General features: G+C 47.8%; 1 protein-coding gene across 1 annotated transcript; it reads left to right on the top strand.

Moving 5' to 3' along the window:
• Nucleotides 1–7,102: 7,102 nt before the first annotated feature.
• Nucleotides 7,103–11,632, top strand: PROB1 (proline rich basic protein 1). The gene has a single exon (XM_048862668.2). The coding sequence runs from the start codon at nt 7,103–7,105 to the stop codon at nt 11,630–11,632; it is 4,530 nt and encodes a 1,509-aa protein (XP_048718625.2).
• The last annotated feature ends 8,087 nt before the right edge of the window (nt 11,633–19,719 follow it).

Below are 19,719 nucleotides of genomic sequence, written 5' to 3'. Positions count from 1 at the left end.
TGCACCTGAGCGCTCAGGTGCTGGCAGCGCCGCAGTGAAGCCCGGGCAACTTGTAGCAGGGTCAGGCCCACTTCTTTATGTGCTTGTTTAGTTGGTATCAGCTGTGTCCATTGCAGCCTCTAGTGGCACAGGCATCGGTTTTTACACAGCACAGCTTCCTTGGCACCACGTCAAGCCCCGAGTACTCGGCCCAACAGTGACTCAGCAGGCGCCAGACTCCCGCTCCGGCCCAGCCTGAGGGCACAGATGGGCCTTTCTGCCTGTGCTGAGGTGCATTCGGGCTTGCTCTAGGGATGGGGTCTTACTGATGCCGGCCTGGCCTCCTTCTCAAAGATTACTGGATGTTTGCAAGGGGCTTTGAGATCCTAGAACGGGCGTGACACCTTGTTAATTGGCTCTGAAAGAAACCCAAGGAAATGGGTGTGCAGGGCACTCAGTCTCAGAGCTGCCTTTTTAAGGTGTCTTCTTTACTAGGATGCAGCAGAGATCAACAGGATTTAGGCCTGTGGTTTTCCTCCAAGCTTGTCTCTTATTTCAACTCCAGCATGGCTCTCTTTGTCTTATGCTTAGCTGGCTGCCCCAGGCTGCCCCAGAATAGTCGAGATCTTTAAAGGGCCAAACTGCATGGACAGATCCTGCGACCAACTCATTTAGTTGTACATGCATCCTTGTGTGGCACAGCCTCTGGTGGTTTATGGGCCTTTCATATGCCTTCTGCTTAGGCGCTTCCTCTGTTTCCCTGAGCAAGGGCTTTGTGAGTTTGGGGCGTTCAAAGTGGCTGCCATCTGGAGCCTGGGTTTACACATCTCACTCTGGCACTCCCATGGTTAGAGCCTCTGCAGGTTTTTGATAAAGCTAGATGGTCATATGGGCTCACCACACTCTCATAGACTTGTGTCCTCCAAAGCCAGAAGGATTCCAGCAGCTCATATGCCAGGCTGTTTTGTGAGTGGAGACTGATGGCCAGTCAGAATAGGTGTTTATTATTTATGGCAGGTTTACTGTGGGCTAGATTGTACCTTCAGACTGAGACCTGAGCAAGGCGAGATTTATAAATGACACCACACCGCACCCCCTGGAGCATCCAAGGGAGGTCCTATGCTGCAGAGACATCCCTCAGAGGCACAATTCCCTTCCTGGTTCCTCAGGCTGCAGCTTACTCCCCCATTATGTCTGACCAGCCACTCTGGGGGGAGTGGTTGGGAGCTTTGGCTCTGCTTCTCCTCTCACACTTCCTCACCCATGAGGATTGCAGAGGGTAAGGGCTCCGTACCACACCAGGCTTAATCAATCTGTCTGTCGTGTGCTTACACGGCCCTCATCCCCATAGTCTCAGAAACCCTGGACCCAAGCTCCAGGTAGGCTGAGCAAAGCCATGAGGTGTCTTACTCCTGTGCTAGGCTGAGTAAGACAAGGGCATAGTAATGCTGCTCTGTGATTTAGCTTTATTAACCCACTGTCATTATGCATCATAGGCCCAACCCACGGCAGGCCTTCAGTGCATTGAGCTCCTGCAGGATTTGTTTCTCTAGTCTCAAAAAATAATACAACTATTTGGATGTAAAATAATGATTGGGTGAAAAATACCAAAAGAACTGTCAATAACGATCTGGTTGCTTTAGCATATTGTCCTTTCTGGACATCTCCTGCAGAGTTTCACAGAGGAAAATCAACTTTCTATAGTGCTTGTCATACCATCCTATAGACTTTAATAGGGAATTCTATCCCCGCTACAGAATTCTACAGGACAGTTTAAAAAAACTATGGAAAGGACCTTATTCGCTATTAAGCTCTGTAGGTTTGAGAGTCCTTTCTATAGAAACTTCTTAATTCCTTGTTAAAATCTACAGGACATACCCATAAGGACCCAGGTGCCCCAAACATATGCTTCACAAGAGGGATTTTCAAACCCAAATTGCTCAGATGTCTGAAAATCCCTTCCTACAAACATACAATACAGTTCACTGCAGCTAGCATGTCTGTCGGGCTCCAGGCATGTCTCTGGTGAAGGAATTGACTGCAGGAGGCAACTCCTCCAGTAAGAGTTTGAGGAGTATGTAGCCCTGATTCTGCTGCAAATTGATGACCTCCGGCAACTCCCCTAGACTTCAGCACCCTGGAGGGTCAGGCCCCAAAGGCTGCAGCTAAAATAACCAGGTGATCAAGCAAAGCAAACAGTCTTCAGGTTGTCTGAACGCAGAAGAGTTAATTGCCCTGAGAGTTATTTCTAGTAACATCTTTTTTTAATTGCTAAGGGTTATATTTAGTCCCCTATGTGAACCCAATTGAACAGGAGTCTTCAGTTACTTCTGAACCTGGCACAGCTCTGATGCATCAGCACCTGCCGCTGTTATTTTGCTGATCTATATTAACAACCAACAACAACCCAGACCATAATCTCCAGTAAGACCAGCCTAGTGCATCTGATTTTATAGCTATGAAGCTGACACTTCTGCATCTCATTGATGTTCAGATGCAGATCCACGTGCTTTGAACCCAATCAAGAAGATCTTTCTTCACACAACTTTTTCTAAACATGGATGAGCTCGGAGCTGTCAGCTCCAAAGGCAGATTTGGTTTCAAGCTCTGCAGAGACAGAATTCATTCTTGGCGTTGAGACAAGTTTGGCACCCACTTTGGGAATGGTGTGGTTGGATCCCTCCACTGTGAAATGACTGTCTAAGTCAGTGTCAGATGTACCCTTAACAGTCTCAGCTTTATTTCACTATGGCACTGATGTTCGGAGAGCTGGGTAAAGCCTTTGGCATTTGGAAACTGTGAAATGCTCACAAGAACACAGGTTACTTGCCACAGTACCCTGAGTACTTCCAAAGGTAATTTAAACTTTCTTAATTTAGCAGTCACTTGTGAATAGTTTTGTCCTCAGAGGAGGGGCGGGGCGGGGGGGGGGAGAGGCATCTCTGAAATGAGGGATGCAGAAAAGCCACATTAAATAAATGATCCTGGTGCAACTGATTTTAACTGTGGATTTCCTTCTGTCAGTGCTTAGGCAAAATAAGCTGGAGCCCCCTATGTATAAAAAAAGAGGGGGGTCCAAGCAGGGTGTTGTCTGCAAGGGCCCTCAACTTGAGAGCTTGGTCCAAAAGCATCTATATATGTTGCCCCTTGCATGCTGCAAAACATCTATTGCCCGGCTATTTTTTTTTTCTTTTTTTTTTTTGGAGGGGGGTGGTTTGGGGAGAGTCTCAGGCCTGCTTTTTGTCAGGCCATTACTGGTTGGGGGGGCAAGATGGAACCAAAGGATCTGTAGTGATAATACTTACATTTGTAAATATTGCCAAGGGTGCCCTGGGCAGCAAAAAGGCAGCTGCTCTGTTATCCTTCATCTCTTAGAGAAAGGGAAATAAATGCCATGCAAAGTGACCCTTCGGTTTAGAGATGGGTTTGAACTGCAGGGTTCAGCCCTGGATCTGATCCAAATTACCTCAACGCCCAGTAGGGTTCAGACTGAGGCTTCGAGTCCAACTTTTATCCTGTTCTGAGCTATCTAAGGGCCAGAGCCTATGCTCTTCTCCTAGGGCCCGATTCTGTTCCCACTGCAAACAATGGGGGTTTTTCCAGACTATAGAACTAATGACCCTACTGCTGCTCTCCTTGAAATCAATGGCAAACTATCCCCCGGCCTTCAGTGGAAGCAGCACAGAACAATGGAGGATTTGATGTGGCTTGTAAGCAAAATCCACAGCAAGGGACAGGCACTGCTCCCTTTGGAGCAGCTGGACATTGTTTCATTAAAATATTTTTGCATTAAAAAAAATTATTTTGCTCAAAGTTGGCCAGTTTTTCATTGAGAACCCTGGAAATTGAAAAAAATATCAGTAGAAAATGTTGTGGGCTTTGGTAGAGATTGTCTCATGTTTGTTTTTGAAAACTGAACATGTTTTATTGAAAATTGTGTATCAAAAACCGCACATTTGGGAGGCAGGGGGTTCCCGTTTTTTGTTGGAAACCCAACAAAACTTTCACTCGTTTAAAAAAAACTATTGTAATGAAAAATTTTCAAAATTTCCCATGACAAATAATTGTTGTTTTTTCTAAGCGCGGAGTGAGAGGCGTTTTGCCTCAAGTAAGAAGAATGCCCCTGCACACAGCCAGTGTGCCCACTGCTACACAAAATAGTGGGGGATGGGAGACAGAGCCCTGGCACCACCTCTTCTCCAGGTGTCCCCACCCCTTTGGGCTCAGGCCTGCACTCAGGGAGTATAATTCTACCTGGCCCTCACTCGGGATCTCCTTGGACCCTGCCCTCAATCCAGACCCTGTAGGGCCAGGAAGGGTCTGGGCCTGAGCAGCTAGGGGAGGTCATGGGTATGAGCTAATCCAGAGGTGTTGAGTAAATATCTCCTTTCCAGATGAAACCTTCCCTCCATATATAATCGATAGCTGCATTCTTTGTCTCCAGACACTGAGTCAGTGATCCTGGGGGGCCAGTTTGCCAAGCATCTGTAATTTTAAAATGCCATCAAGGCCCTCCCTGAGAAGCTGGTTCTGAACTGCTGTTTGTAAAGGGATCTGTCACATTCCCAGCACAGGGCCTGTTTCTACTTGCTGTAAATTTTGCCTCTGGCTTGAGCCTAAAAAATCCCTCCTCAGACAAATAATCCTTTCACACAATCCAGTCACTCCAAAGGGCCTGCCTGCATGAGCAACCGCTACTTGCCCGAGTGAAGTTTGGCAGGCCAAGGCCAGATCTCTATAATCCTGAGCTGTATAAATACATTCTTATTAATCAATAACAACCGTTCACACTGCAATTGCTTTCTTCACTGTCTTTGCAGTTTTGAGTGCAATCCCACAATGATAGTAGCAAAATAAATATGCACTGGGGAACCCTGGGGCTACAGATTAGCATGAGGAGGACATGCCTGTGAAGGTGCTGACGCCCAGTAAAATCAATTTGCCTGGAGGAAAATGATAAAAGCTAATGGCACTGCTTGCTTGTGAGAGGGTCTTTCCCCTACTGGGAGTTCTTTTGAAAGGAAAAAATGAAACCCAGCCTGTTGATTAATGAAAGTGCTTATCTGTGATTAACCATCATTAGTATTATAATTACATTCAGGTTTTTTCAAAAGCACCTTGTGACTTCAAGGCCTAAATCTCATTAAAAGTCAATTGCACTTTGGCACCTAACAGTCAGGTCCTCAAAGGTTTTTAGGCCCTTAATTCTCAATGGGAGTTAGGCACCTAAACCCCTTTAAAAATCTGCACCTAGGTGCCTAAGTCCTCTGGAGAGAGTTGTGGTGGATTCTCCATCACTAGAAATCTTTCAATCAAGACTGGATATTTCTCTAAAAGCTGTGTGTTATGTTCATGACACACATACTGAGAAGTTAGATAAAAAATATGCATACTCTTGCTGGAAGCTTGCAACATACCACTACTTTCTGTCTTAAAATCCAGAATGAGTACCATGATCCCAAGAGAGAGAAAACAGGCTGCTCTGTAAGGCAGCGAGAAGCACAACTCACCCCACCTTTCTTTAAACTGGACCTTTTCAGACTGACTCTGAATGTACACTTTGAGGCTTCCTTACCAAGCCCCCTAGCCTGCCAGCAGGACTAACAAGCCCTCCACAGTCTTAAAGTGATAGCTTGAAATTCCCATACAGCCCTCAATACTTCAAAATATGCTCTAGATCAGCCACAGCTACTGGATTTGAAAAGTAATTAATTCTGGGAAGTTCTATGGCCTGTGTTTTGCAGGAGGTCAGATGAGGTGATCACAACGGTCCCTTCTGGTTTTAAAATCTGGGTATGAATCTAAGTCACTTAGGTGCTTTGGAAAATTTCACCCTGCAGTGATATTACACGGCACAAGAGCTGCCCAACAGGGCTCGGATTTTTTCACTAATAAAACATTTTAATAATTTACGTGAAAAGTACAGCTGGAAATGATCCAGCTTTAAGGGGCTTGTGTTGTTACAGAATGAATTTTGAGGCTAAGACTTTCCGAACAGTCTAGGGGGGTTGAGAGATGCCTGGTTCTTGTTAATTTTAATGGGAATTGGGCATCCAAACCGCTTGGACCTGAGTATCTAATACTCATAATAAAGGGAACTTTTTTGTGAATGCTTGTTTGTAACACAAAAAACCTGGGCGTGTTCAGTCTTGAGAAACGAAGACTGAGAGAGGGGATGACCAGATAACAGTCTTCAGATATGCTACGGGCTGTTCTAAAGAGGACGGTGATCAATGGTTCTCCATGTCCACTGAAGGTAGGACAAGAAGTAATGGGCTTGATCTGCAGCAGGGGAGATTTAGGTTAGATATTAGGAAAAACTAACCAGAAGGCTAGTGTAGCTCTGGAATAGGCTTCCAAGGGAGGTTGCGAATCCCCATCACTGGAGGTCTTTAAGAACAGGTTGGACAAACATCTGTCAAGGATGGTCTAGCTTTACTGGGTCCTGCCTCAGTGCAGGGGGCTGGCCCAGAAGACCTCTCAAAGTCCCTTCAAGCCCTGCATTTCTATAATATTATGATCTTTATCTCTGATTTATTCATGGATGTTTAGTATTGTTCTCATCATCCTGGCCATTTTTTGGGAGAGCGGCTACTAAATCGCCGTACATGAAAGGGGCAATCTAGGCAGAGACCTGTTAGATTATGGAAAGGGTGCTGCCTCTCACAGCACCTCTCCAGCTGAGCAGTCCGTGCATGAGAACCATGCGGGTATTTTGTTAGGACTGCATCTCACAGCTGTTTCTCAGAGCATAGTGTATAGCTGGCTGCATTTCGGAACGGCTTCCTGAATACATACTGTTGAGCTGAACTTTTCATTCTGTTGCCTTGCTTGAAAACAAAAATAAATCACTGATACCTTGGCTCTGGGCAGTTATTGTCAGTTGTGCTGCTAGCATATGATATCTGTTTGTTTCTCCTTTCCTAGGCTGGCAACCTATAACAGGTTTTGCTCTTTATTATGACCATATCAAACGGTGGGGATGGAAAATGCGCCCCCGGAGAAGATCAGGTTCTCAAGTCCCAGGGGAAATAGCACCAGCTCCAACAAATATAAAGAGGTGCCTGAGTTGCATTTTCAAATGGACTCCTCTGAACCTAGCATGTGCTGCAGGGAATAAAAAATGATCCCTGCAGTGAAAAGAAATACTGTCCAGTTCTCTAGGCCGGGGCAGCCCCCTGAGCCTGATGGATTAAGTGGGGAGGGGACCTTCAGTGACTCTGAATGCAAAGAAGCTGCTTCAGAAAAGAACAGCCACACACCTAGCCAGTCCCCAGGAGACCCCCTAAAGGACACATCGGACTCCTCTGTCTCCTCTTACCACACTGCTCTGTGCTCAGAGGGGGCTGAGAGTTTTAAGGACTGCACGGAGTCTCTGGAAGACGAAGGGGACGCTCTGTTAACCCAGCCGCCTGATGGTGACCCAGATGATGAAAGCGACCTGCATTGCAAGAACAAAACTGCACCGGTGAGCCTTCCTGAACGGAGCCCGGCTGGCGTGAAAGGGTTCTGGCCAAGCGCTTCTGAGGACACAGCGGGGCAACTACATGGGACGCTAAGCGATTTTGACAAAGCCACATGGGAGCTGCCTGATAAGAACAGCAAAGATGCTGGTGATATTTGTGCTGCTGCCTCTGCAGCCGTAGTTCATTCAGCTTTAAATAGAAGCCGGGCTTCAGGGGGGAGTTTAACAGCCACAGCTGAGAGGACCTTGAGCCCCCAGGCAGGCAGGGAGTGTGCCACAAGCAATCAAGTTTGCAGATACAGAGGCTACCTCAGTGCCAAGGAGAAGCAACAGGTTCAGATGTCAATCACAGGCCCTGCTAAGAATAGCTCTGCTCCAGGGTACAGCAGCAGGATGGGTCTAGCCACAAGAGAGCTGCAGCCTGGAGGCGGTGGGTCTAAATATTTGGATCCACCTTTACGATTCAATGCACCGAAACCCAGGGAGATGTTCCTCAAAGCGCGCAATACGAAGGGCAGCAGAGCTCCTGTGATTAGCAAGGCCTCCTACCCCCAGTATTGCGCTGAGAACTCCAGCGCTGGGAGCGACTCCGAAGAGGCTGATAATGAAGTTCAGAAGCTCACTGCTCTGTCGTTCCGGAGCCTCTCGTGCCCTCACGGTGGTTCCCTACATATGTATAGTTCTAGTAACAGGACATCATCTAGCTTGTCCAATTCCTTGTCAGAAGACAGTAATGGAATGAACAGGTGGTCAACACGTAATGAGCTGAGAAAAGCAGAGGTGGTCAGCCAGGCAAAGGGCAGCAGACAATTCCCTGCTGGCAGCCAAGTTCCAGAAAAAGATCCGCCCAGTTACTCATTCGGGAAGGACCCGCTCAAGTGTGTTGATGTGGCTTTGGAAAGTGCCGACGGCAAAAAGGGCCACTCCAAAAAGAGGACCGTGCCCAAGAGGCAGATCCAGCTAAAGCAGAGAGACAGGAATCAGATGAGTTTCCTCAGAGCAGGGGACTGCACTGCTCATCAGCCCTTTGCAGCACCCAGGAATAACCCCTGCCTGAAGGGCAGGACCATCAGCGATGAATTCAGGATAAACTACAAACAGTTTATGAGAACAGCGTCATTAGACGACTCGTACAGCAAAACCAGGATGGCCTCCTGCCTGGTGAAAAATGTGCTGGCCAAGAAAATGCAGTATGAACAGAGGATCAGAATGGAGCAGAAATCGATGCAGGGCAGCTTGACTTCTTCTGTACCATCCTCCGTAAGTACGGACCTTGTGGGGGATTTCACGGAAGGGAAGTCAAGTTCTCTGTCCAAGTCCGACTGCAGCTGTTCAGCTGAAGATCTGCAGAGTCATTCAATGAGTGAAAGGTCTGAGTCAATGAGCCAAGAAAGTACAGATGCCTTGCGGCCTACCAAAGGGGTAGTGCTGAACGAGCAGCAAAGGGAAAATGTCTGCAAGCTGAAAAAGACATTCAATGAGCTGAATGAAAGACTGAAGTCTCAAGAAGCCACCCAGTCCAAGCCACTCCCCATCTTGGCAGATGATATGAACGGGGATTCAGGTGACAGCAGGAAGCAGGTTGCCAGAGAGAGGAAAGAATACTGGAGAGCTCGTGCCCTGTTTGAATCCAAGCAGGCTGAGGTGAAAGGCTTGGGTGTCACCCCGACGTTTTCCAAAGCACAAAAGCCATGGCCCAGTTTGAAGCAGCGAGCTATCAGCAAGAACGAACACGTGTCACGGAAAGAGGAGAAGGTCCCTTTCAAGCCAAAAAGCTTCGTGGTGCCCAGGGATCCAGCCAGGAACATCTTCACGTCCACAACGCAGGAGATGAAACTGATCCCACATAGCAAACCCGAGCAGCAACAGAAGATACTGAATGTCTCCAGGCAGCTGACTCCGGAGGGAGGTGCTGAGGAGAAGAGGCCAGCAGCAGTGCAGAGCACCAAGCATTCTGCTCTCATTTTGCCCACTTCCTGCAGATCACGCAATGATGAGAAAAGCAGACCCCCTGAAGCATCATGCACTCAGAAAGCCAAGAAGACAGAGAATAAAGGGAAGGGGCGGATACATCAGCCCAGGGATGTCAGAAAGTTAGTTAAGAACACCTATAGCTTGTGCTTTAAATCTTCAGACAGCTTCAATATAGACCAAGAAACCAACAGTGGGGATAGTGTAAGCCTATCAACAAAGGAGTCCACTGCAACCTCCCCTCTGTTTATACACTGTACCTCGGTGTGTCGCAAAGATGATGTGCAAACAAAGACCCATTCACATGGAAAAAACCAGGAGCAGCCGCTGAACTTAGATGTGTCAGCGGTTTCCATACCAGATCAGAGAGCGAGTGACCTGCAACACAGTGCCACTTTAAACCTCATCACTAAGCCCCACGTGGATGGACCTGCCAGTCTTACTGAAAGCAAATGCACTGCAGTGAGTGAATCTTCAATGCACATCACTCAAATTCAGTCCAAGAAGAAGGTTGTAGCTGGGAATGAAGAACCCCAACTAAAGCCTGAAAATAAACAAGTGCATTATGAGAGGAGTGAGCTAAATGTAACACCATCTTCCAAAGCCACGAGGAAAGCACCTCAGATGGAATCCCAGCTTAATATCAAGGTCAACAGTTCTCTTTCCAAGCATCCACATAGAACACAAGCTGACCACTTCCCTGCTCCAACTTACTCCGCTTCGAATGGAAGGGCTACGAAAGACTCATTGACACAAGCTAATTGCAACTCACTAGAAAAAAGTGAAGCTGTTCTGTTTCCATCTTCAGCCTCTCCTAAGGACACCAAGAACCACACTGACATCAATCACAACACTGCCAGGCCAGGTCACAAGGAGTCTAAGTGGCCATTTCAGAAGCATTTATCCACTGAGATCATCTCATTGACACCTAGCAACAGTCAAGACTATTCTGTCAGTCCAAAAGAAGAAAACAAGGTCTCCGAACCGACCAAGGAAGGCTACAGACATCTACAGCCCATAAAGTCAACAGTGACAAGTACCCAAACATCCCACACAAACACGCCAGCAAACAATCAGTCTGCTAACAGTTCGCATCAGCAGAAGGCCCAGAACAAAGTGTTTGATGCCCCCAGGCCGTTGGATAGCCAAGTGTTTGTGCCAGCAACCCGCATGTCTCCAGAGTGTGCCAATTCCAATACCCCCTTGAGATCAAAGGAATACAGCAAAGGAACCAGACTACCAGGAGTTCCTTCTGCTGCACCATCACCCCCAGCTGGAAAGCTCCAAGATCAGAGGGAGAATTGGGATCACTTGAACACACAGCAGGCAGGAAACGAGCAATATTTCACAGCCACCCATGCTGAGAATGCCAACTATTTAACGATTCCTGTGAAAGCCCAGAAACCCGAAGCAGCTCCTAAGCCCTTGGTGCCCTCCCATCCACACCACACTTTGGTCAGTTCCAACGTGTCCTTCCAGCCAGGCAGGGAAGCACCCATGAGCACAATGAGCAATGAGTCTCCTCAGCCGAAAGCACCAGAGGGCAAGACAGCCGCGGACCACGCCGTGCATGACCAGCCAAGCCATGTCCAGCCCCACTGCAGAGTCAACGACTCACCCAATTTCCTGAGGAGGAACAATGGCATTTCACCGGGCAGCAGAAGTGCCCCTAGCCCCACCAGGTCTTTTGCTCCCCAGCCCCAGGCTCACAGGAAAATGCTCGTTGATCCAGACAGCGGGAAGTGCTACTACATGGAATCTCCCAGACAGCCGCAGCTGAAAATGCTCTATGACCCAGAGACAGGCCAGTACCTTGAAGTGTTGATACCACCAGTCCCCTTGGCATCACATAGTAGGCTTTACCCAACTCCTTTCAACCCACTGGTCATGAATCCAGGGGTTTATGGACCGCCCTACATACCATATCCGGGATTCCCAGGGTTTCCTCCTCCTCCTGTGGCTGTGCCATCCGTCCACCCCGATCTGCCAAACCAACAGCCTGGTCAAGAAAATACAAATGTTACTGAAATCTTCAGCCCTGGTCCAAAAGGCGAAGCTCCACCAGCTACTCAAGCCACCGACTGCAACTACATGGAGAGTTTATATTATATTCCTACTGGGATGAATTCAAGTCCTAGCCCTAATCAGTCTTTGTTCTCCCCAGCTGCAAGTTTCAGTCCTTCCATGCCGGAGAAAGGGCCCTTGTTCCGGATGTGAGACCCTCACCCAAATGAACCTGCAGCACACGGAGGGTTAAAATGGTGGGTTTCCCCTCAATGAATGTGTACTGCGTATTTATTTCTGACCATTCATACTTGAAAACAAGTCAAGCCTACACCAGTCCCCAAGATGTGGTGGAAAAGGAGAGAGAGACCCACTGCCTGACCCTGCTGGTTACACTTTGCTCCCCTTGTCCAGATGTTTGGGCTTCCAAAGCAAATCAGAGGTAACAGTGCACCAAGAAGACAGCACGGGGCACATCACTTCTGGTTCATCTCATTGGTTTCTAATGAGAATGAAGAATGCAATAGCCAGACTAATTAAATGTAACCAGCCCTGACCATCCTGGTGCTCGTGAAGTCAATGGGAATTTTGCTATTGATTTCAAAGGGACCAGGATTTAGCCTAGCAGCCTCTCATCCATAACTGCTGATCTGTTTCTTGATGCACAGAACAAACTATTCTAATGCTGGGCCTGATCCTGGGAGGTGCTGTTCACCAGCCACCAGAGTTATATGTGCTCAGCACTAAGTGGATCAGGATCGGGCCCTGTGCCAGGTAACAATCATTTTATTTTGGTTTTTGCTTACTCTGTATTGGTCGGATGCTGTCCAGGAGAAACCCACTCTCTCGCTTTGAAAGACAAAACTTCCACTAGTCAGCATTACAAAAATTACCCACACAGCCTAGTTTTTATTTGTGAAGATCGCTGTTTCAAGGGGCTGCATGCATGAAGGCTGGAATGCATACCACCTCCCAGCTTGTTTTGTCCTGTCAAGCAAAGAGTCTGTGAAAAGGGGAGGGCATGCTGCGTTATGGGCTATGGTCACTGGCTGTGGAAGCTGACTGTAAAATTATTTCAGGGAAGTTTTCTACCCTGCAGGAGGGCAGCCTGGCTGGTCATGTGTGACAGCTTGGGAATCTGTGAGAGCTGTTATGGAACTTGTCCAAGTATTTTCAGTATTAGCAAAAAGGGTCAATAATCATTTTTAAAAATAGGTTCTCAGACCTGTGGGAAATCTTAGCTGTTTCTTGGCTGCTTTGCGGGGCTGGCTGAGTGAAATGCAGCCCTGCAGAGGAAAGGTACACCACGTAAGTCCTGCTTAAACTCTTAAGGCTCTTACCTGCCTGCTTAACCTCTTACCTGACACTGCAAACAGTTGCTATTGGGCTTGGCTTTGCCTTTTTTTGCAATTTGTTCTTGTTCTGACATATTTTTCACTGCATCATTATTCCTTTGGTTTCTTTGGCCTACATGCTCCCAGGGTATGTCTATACTGCAGTAGGGTTGGTCGCAGCTTGATGAGACAGATTCGAGCTAGCTAGCTCCGGTGCGAGAGCAGTAAACCCACGGCAGTTTGGGCAAACCCAGCAAGTAATTACCCAGGCTAGATTAAAAGATTGCAAGTTGCAACTCAAGTTGCACTCATGCCCCGTGACTGCAGTGTAGTCAGACCTCCCCGCCCCACACCAGCTCAGATCCTCAGACTGGTACCACTGAAATCATATGAGGTTGTACCTGTTTTCCCCCGCTGAGGTCCTGGCCCAAAGAACTGAGTGAGAAATAATTAAGGAATCTGGCGCTTTTGTCCTTTGCTGTATAGAAAAGAAAAATTACAGTATGTCCAAAGCACGTCTGTTAATAACTATTAGGATAATTAATGTATTTATGTACATTGTGGCAGCGTCAAGGAGCTGCAGTCATGGCCCAGGACCCAGTTGTGCCAGGCCCTGTACAAACACCGAACAAAAAGGCAGTCCCTGCCCCAAGGAGCTTCCAATCTAAATATAACAAAAGACAACAGGTGGAGACAGACAGGCAGGCAGACAAGGGGGCACAAGGAAACAAGAGGTTCATATGGGTCAGCATGGAAGGCAATGGCTATTTAGTGATGTATTTAGTAAGTTGCATCTTAGTGCTCAGCAGATGGTCAGTACTGGAACAAAGGGACCCAGTCCAACCCCACTGGACGTGTGGAAAATAAGCAAGCAGTAGGAAGCGTGAGAAGAGAGTTAATCAATTATTAAACTTCTTCCAGTGTAAACGATCAGAGCTGCTGCTGGTAACCTGGGTACAGAAACTGTGTATGAACATGGTCTAAACCTTCCTCTGTGGCCAGGGGAGGTCCTGCCTCTGTCCACATTCAAAATGCAGGCAGTCTGCTAGTGTAGAAAGCACATCACATGCTCCAGCTCGGTGCTAGACCCAGCCTGCAGGCCCGATCGCGCAGCCCTTCTCAGCGCGAGTGGCCTTTGCCCCCCGCGGGAATCCCACTGACATCAGGGGCATGGCTCGGGTGAAGAACTGTGCATCTGAACGTGCCTCACAGGATCGGGCCCCAGGGGTGTTTGAGCTTCAGCGTCCAGGGCAGTGGTGCAGAGCTCTTGCTGCTGCTTTACAGACAGCTCCCTGCTCACGTGCCAGCTCACTGGTTTCCAGCTGTTCTGCAGGTGTCAGGCTCAGTGTAAGGAAGCAGCCAGAGAGGCTGGAAACAAGGCAGAACCAGCTCAGCTGCCTTTCCTAGGAGCCACGGCACCGCAAGAGGAAAGGAAACCGGAGCAGCCCTCAGGGACCAGAGTCAGCCAGGGGGAAGGACTGTCTGGGGTGCAGAGAGTGAGGCTGCTCAGCAGTGTGTAGTGGGGAGAAACACGTGGCTGGCTCAGGGAAGAGGGGAGCAGAAGTGATGTGGGGGGAGGTGGAATGAGAGCAAAGGGCGACGGAGTTAGAGGGGATATTTGCCTTTCTGAGGCCAAAGTGTAGGCAGGGCCCTGTGCCGAGTTTTAACAAGGTTTAATGAGAATCTCTAGCTAACAGCTCAACACTGCTATGCTTTAGAGCTGCCAGCCCTGGAGTAGCTTGGACGTCCTGGCTGGGCAGGAGCCAGAGGTGTTAGGTCCAGCCATTCTAGCTCCTTGGAATTGATATCTGGTCAGGTGAAAGGAGGGTTGATGCAGGTTGAATAGTGTGTGCGAAATGGGAAGGGGTAATTTAATAGTGGTGCTTAAAGGTGAACTGCAAATCAAGCATGAAACCTGAGCTAAGCAGCGATTTCGATCCCTTATGCCCCCGCCCTGAGAGAACGCAGCATAGGCACCTGAATAGGGTGACAGAGTCATGGTGTCGGTCTTCTCTCTGCCACTGATTCACTGGGTGAGCTTGGGCAAGTCACTCAGATGCGGCATGTCTCAGTTTCCCCATCTGAGGGTTATGATAGTGACTCATCTCTGTAATGTGCCTTGAGATCTACCGATGAAGTGCATTCTGTAAGTGTGATTATTATTTATCACACTGCCGTGGGAGGCATTCAGCACAGAAATGATGCCCAGCACAGCAGGGCCCTGCCTTCTAGGCACTACTGCAGGACAAATTCATAATAAGAAGTAAACCTTTACAAATTCTTTCTAGCCCTCTTGGAAAGCCTCTCAGTACTTCCTGCTTCTCTGATGAGATTCCAGAATGCATCTTTTGGCGACATCCAATGGATTACCATGGATTACCCAGGCTGCAGTGCGACTTCCGGTATTTGTGATGTCACATCCTGGAATCTCGTCAGAACTAATGGGATTTCATGCAAGGGCGGGGGGGGGGGGGGGGCAAAAGAATCGTATACAAGTAAATTAAACTGTATTTCTCTGCGGAATGCCCATCATGGCCTGGCAAGAGGTGGGGATGAGTATCTCTAGGGAAATCTACAGCCAGAAAGCAAGACATATGAGCCCACTAAACCTTTGCAGTATCATAGATAACACCTTTCTGTGCCTACTACAGAGCTTTTGGGAAAGTTCACTGTAGATGAACACAGATCAACAGCCCTTGCCAGCCTTCTAAGCCACCTTAACTTTTCATCCCTTTGCTGTTTATCATGGACAGCAGCCAGGGAAAAGCTTGATCAGCCTTCTAAATTGCATCCATCCTGGAACGCCTGACATGCTGACTCGATGACAAGCTGACCTGTTCAGAGCAAAGGACAACATGTTGAGCAAGCTGTAATCCCCACCATACCACACTAGGGCAAGCCATAGGTCTATGAGTACCCTAAATCCAATAAAGGAAGCACCCTTCCCTCCCATAATATCATATGTTCAGTGCCAGATCAGGAGAGAAGTGTCCTTCCTGACCCTATCAGTGATCAGCAGCAGCCCTGAAGCATGAGATTTTATTACTCAAGATGCTTTCAAATATTTTCTTTTTTATCTTAAACTAGGGAAGTTAAAAGCCAGTAACTATGTTAAATGCAACAGTAAAAGCTGGGATCTGAAAGCCACTTATGCCTGAAGAGACTCCCACAGGAACCATTCCACCATCCTCATGTACACTGCAGTAGGGTCAGTCATTAGGTGACCATGTAACAATGGGGCAGGCTCATCATTAGATATATAGGGTGGGATTTTCAAATGCACTCAGTTTTGATTGGCCTAACTCCACTCTCCATTCAAGTCAGTGGCAAAACTCCCGTTGATTTCAAAGGGAGTAGGGTTAGGCCAATGCAGAGAGCTTTTGAAAATTCCCTCCTTATTTGACAAATAAGAACGGCCATGTGGGGTCAGACCAAAAGTCCATCAAGCCCAGTATCCTGTCCTCTGACAGTGGCCAATGGCAGGTGCCCCAAAGGGAGTGAATAGACAGATCATCATCAAGTGATCCATGCCCTGTCACCCAGTCCCAGCTTCTGACAAATAGAGGCTAGGGACACCATTCCTGCCCAAATATAAGTGAAATAGCTGGTATTATAGAAATGGGCCAGACACTGAGGGGCACAACCTGCTCTCAGTTACAGTATGTTAGCCTGGAGTGAAACCACTGCAGGATCCGCACTGCAGAACATTGTGAGCTTTTAACAAAGAGAAGAAATGTGTAATGGGTCCATCATCTGGGGAATAAAAAAACAGAAGGCCTTTTTTCAAAGGTAAGCATGGGTTCATCAGCTGGAGACCCTGCTTGTGCAATCAGATCTGCTAGTGTAGCAGGTGAGAGGGGCGTAAATTAGGGTTACATTAGCCCAGACATCAAGATTCTTCACAGTGCTCTGGTCTGTGGGCCTGATTGCAGGATCAGGACATGGCGTGATCAGTATTTGGATTCCTAGTAAATGCAAGAGCTGATCAGTTGTCTACTGGTGCTAATCTGGTTTTGTTTTTTAAATGTGATCACGTGCGGCACCAGAAAAAAGCAACAGGAGTGACACTTGACGCTCTGAACTGCCAGGCCCTCTTCGCTCCGGAGAATATGCTTTGCCCAGCAACCTGGAAAGATAGGTTCAGATGGACCTGCTAAAAGTGCCTTGTTGTCTCCCTTTGATGTATTTGTGTCTTTCCCCTGTTCCAGGAAAATTTTGTATACACTTGAGAAGATGAAGACACTGAACAAAATAGCTGGTGTTGAATACTTTGTTTTGCTTTGTAATGCAGAGGTTATATCTGCAATGAGATAGGACTGGACGGGACTGTCATACTGGACCCTGTCCTGCTCGTGGGGCTAAAGGAACCTTTCTCTAACATGCATAAAACAAATACATTTTTAAAGGGCAATAAAAGTGGTGAGATTTGAAACCATTATATTAATCATGTGTGTGAAATTGTATCGGAACCCACCTTACGGGGGGCGCAGTATGTTGATGCAGATTCCTGATATGTTCGACTTGAATGCAATTCTTCTGTACAGTACAGGCTGATTCACTGAGGTGCCGATCCAAAGCACAGAGAAGCCAATGAAAAGTTTCCTGTGGATTTCAATGGGCCATGGGCACTTTGGTAGTCAACCTGCTATGCCAGTTCAGCCTCTGACCCCATTAAGGGGCTGGTCCTGGAAGCTGTCTATTTGAGGAGCCCCAGTTGAAGATAAGTCACCTCCGTTTGCAGGACTGGACCATGACAGAAAACATCATTAAGAGACAATCCAAAAAAACTTGAAATCGAATACAATGCTGCATGGAACAACAGCCCCAGGCTAAACCGATACTTGTTGCATTTCTGTATTGCTGCACTCCACAGGGTGTTTTGGGTAGGCAAAATATGCAGGATCAGGCTCTTCCTCGTGATGAGAGCTTCGCTCCTTCTTCTTTTATTATTTCTTTGCCTTTCTGTTGGGCTGCACAAACAGAAATGATTTAAGCCCCACAATGCCCCGGGAGGGAATTAAGTGGCATATTATTTTTATTTTGCAGATGGGAAAACTGAGGCACAGAGCTATGCAAGCTCTGATTCTGCACTGAAAGCTGTGCAGGTGGGAGGTTCGGGGGGGTGGGGGGAACCCAGGTTTAAGCAAAAATAAAATCTATCCACCTGGAAAGAGCAGCAACTGCCAGGAATGGTGCCACCTGGTGCTTTACTTGGCTTCTGTATTCTATTCTATATGGGTTGTTATACCATGCTCAGCAGATCTATGTACTGAGACCTGCCAACTCATTTCACAGATGCCACTGACCTGCCGTCTTCCATTCACCAGCAGCCTGCTCCATTTGTGCCCATCTGAGCCAGGCTGACCTTTCCGCTGTATATCTGAGCCAGCTGTAGAGCCAAGCCCTCAGTGTGTGCTGCGTGGAAGGAAAGGGGTATGTTTGCTTGGACCAGGCCCTACATTTTCAAGCCTTAAGATTCTAAGTGGTTTTCTCCCCGAGGGCAATATAACTGCAAGTCTGATCTTCCGATCTGCTGATTTACCTGGAGGCGACTGAAATTTCACAAAGATGGATCTGAACTTCCTTAGTGTAGCTAGGAATTGTGCCAGTCAGCTGATCGCGCCTGGCCTGCAGCCACCGGGCTAACCCTTCCTTGCACTTTTAGCTCTGAGCAAGGGACCTGCCGTGTTTTAGAGCACATCAGTGAGCCCAGGGGGTGGGGTGGGGGGAGCTTCTTGTAGCTAAAGCAAAGGGGGCAGAGCAAACTGCCATACAAATGTGAGAACCTGGTGGGAGTTTGGACAGAAGAGCTGGGGGATTTGTGCTTAGTGCCCAGCTCCACCCCCCAGTGAATTAATAAAGCCTGGATTCCCTGAAGATAGTTACAGAATCCAGGATACACCGACCAGCTACCTGATTGCTTCAGTCAAAACACAAGGGGCCAAATCACCAACTAGTGTAAATCAGGCAGCTCCAGCGAAGTCTATGGACTACCCCAGCTGAGGCCATTGTGTCATGGAACAGTATTTGTTAGGAGAGGCTGTGACTGTCCACAGAGCCTAGTGTAGTTAGGTGCCCCAATGAAACCATCTCTCACCTGTTGGAGTCATAGACTGTCTGAGCAACGTTTGGGGTCTGACCCTGCAGGCCTTAATCAGGTACTGCTCCCACTGATTCAGAGCCGCAGGGCTGGGCTCAGGCAAAGTTTGGCGCCAAAGAGAAAGTGAGCCACTCGTTACCACTGCTAGAAACACAAGCAACACAAGCTGTCACTTCCTCTATGGCACTGGGGAGACGTAGGGTGAGAAAGTGGAGGGCATGAAGCAGGGAAGAACAATCAAGTAATCAGGGGATTGTTGGGGGGCTGATTGAAAAAGAGAGAATAAAGGATTTCAGAGTGACCAGCTTGTAAGTGGGAACTTGAGAACTCTTTGCAAACCCTGGAAGTGTGCAACATCTCAGCTGGGGTGTGGAATTATTTAGGGTGGCATTATTTATCAGGAGGACAGAACTAGGGATCAGGGGGTGGAATTAAGCTGAAAACACTCCTAGGGGTTAGTGAATGAGGCAGAGGAATAAACTCTCCCAGGAAAGGGGTGGAAACCTGAGGCCTGGGGAAATTTAACCCTAGACTGGCCAGGAGGCTAGCTAATAAGCTCAACCCTGCATCAGTCCAAGAGGGAAGCAGTCTGGTTGCTCTCTTAGGACTTCCAGCTGTAACACCTTCATGCTTCTGTGTCTTTATATTTAGCTTTCAGAATAACAGCCGTGTTAGTCTATATTCGCAAAAAGAAAAGGAGTACTTGTGGCACCTTAGAGACTAACCAATTTATTTGAGCATAAGCTTTCGTGAGCTACAGTTCACTTAGAATCATAGAATCATAGAATATCGGGGTTGGAAGGGACCCCAGGAGGTCATCTAGTCCAACCCCCTGCTCGAAGCAGGACCAATTCCCAGTTAAATCA

This window comes from Caretta caretta, chromosome 8 (assembly GCF_965140235.1).
Source record: "Caretta caretta isolate rCarCar2 chromosome 8, rCarCar1.hap1, whole genome shotgun sequence".
Classification (NCBI taxonomy): domain Eukaryota; kingdom Metazoa; phylum Chordata; order Testudines; family Cheloniidae; genus Caretta; species Caretta caretta.
This window is presented reverse-complemented; position numbering and strand designations above follow the sequence as displayed.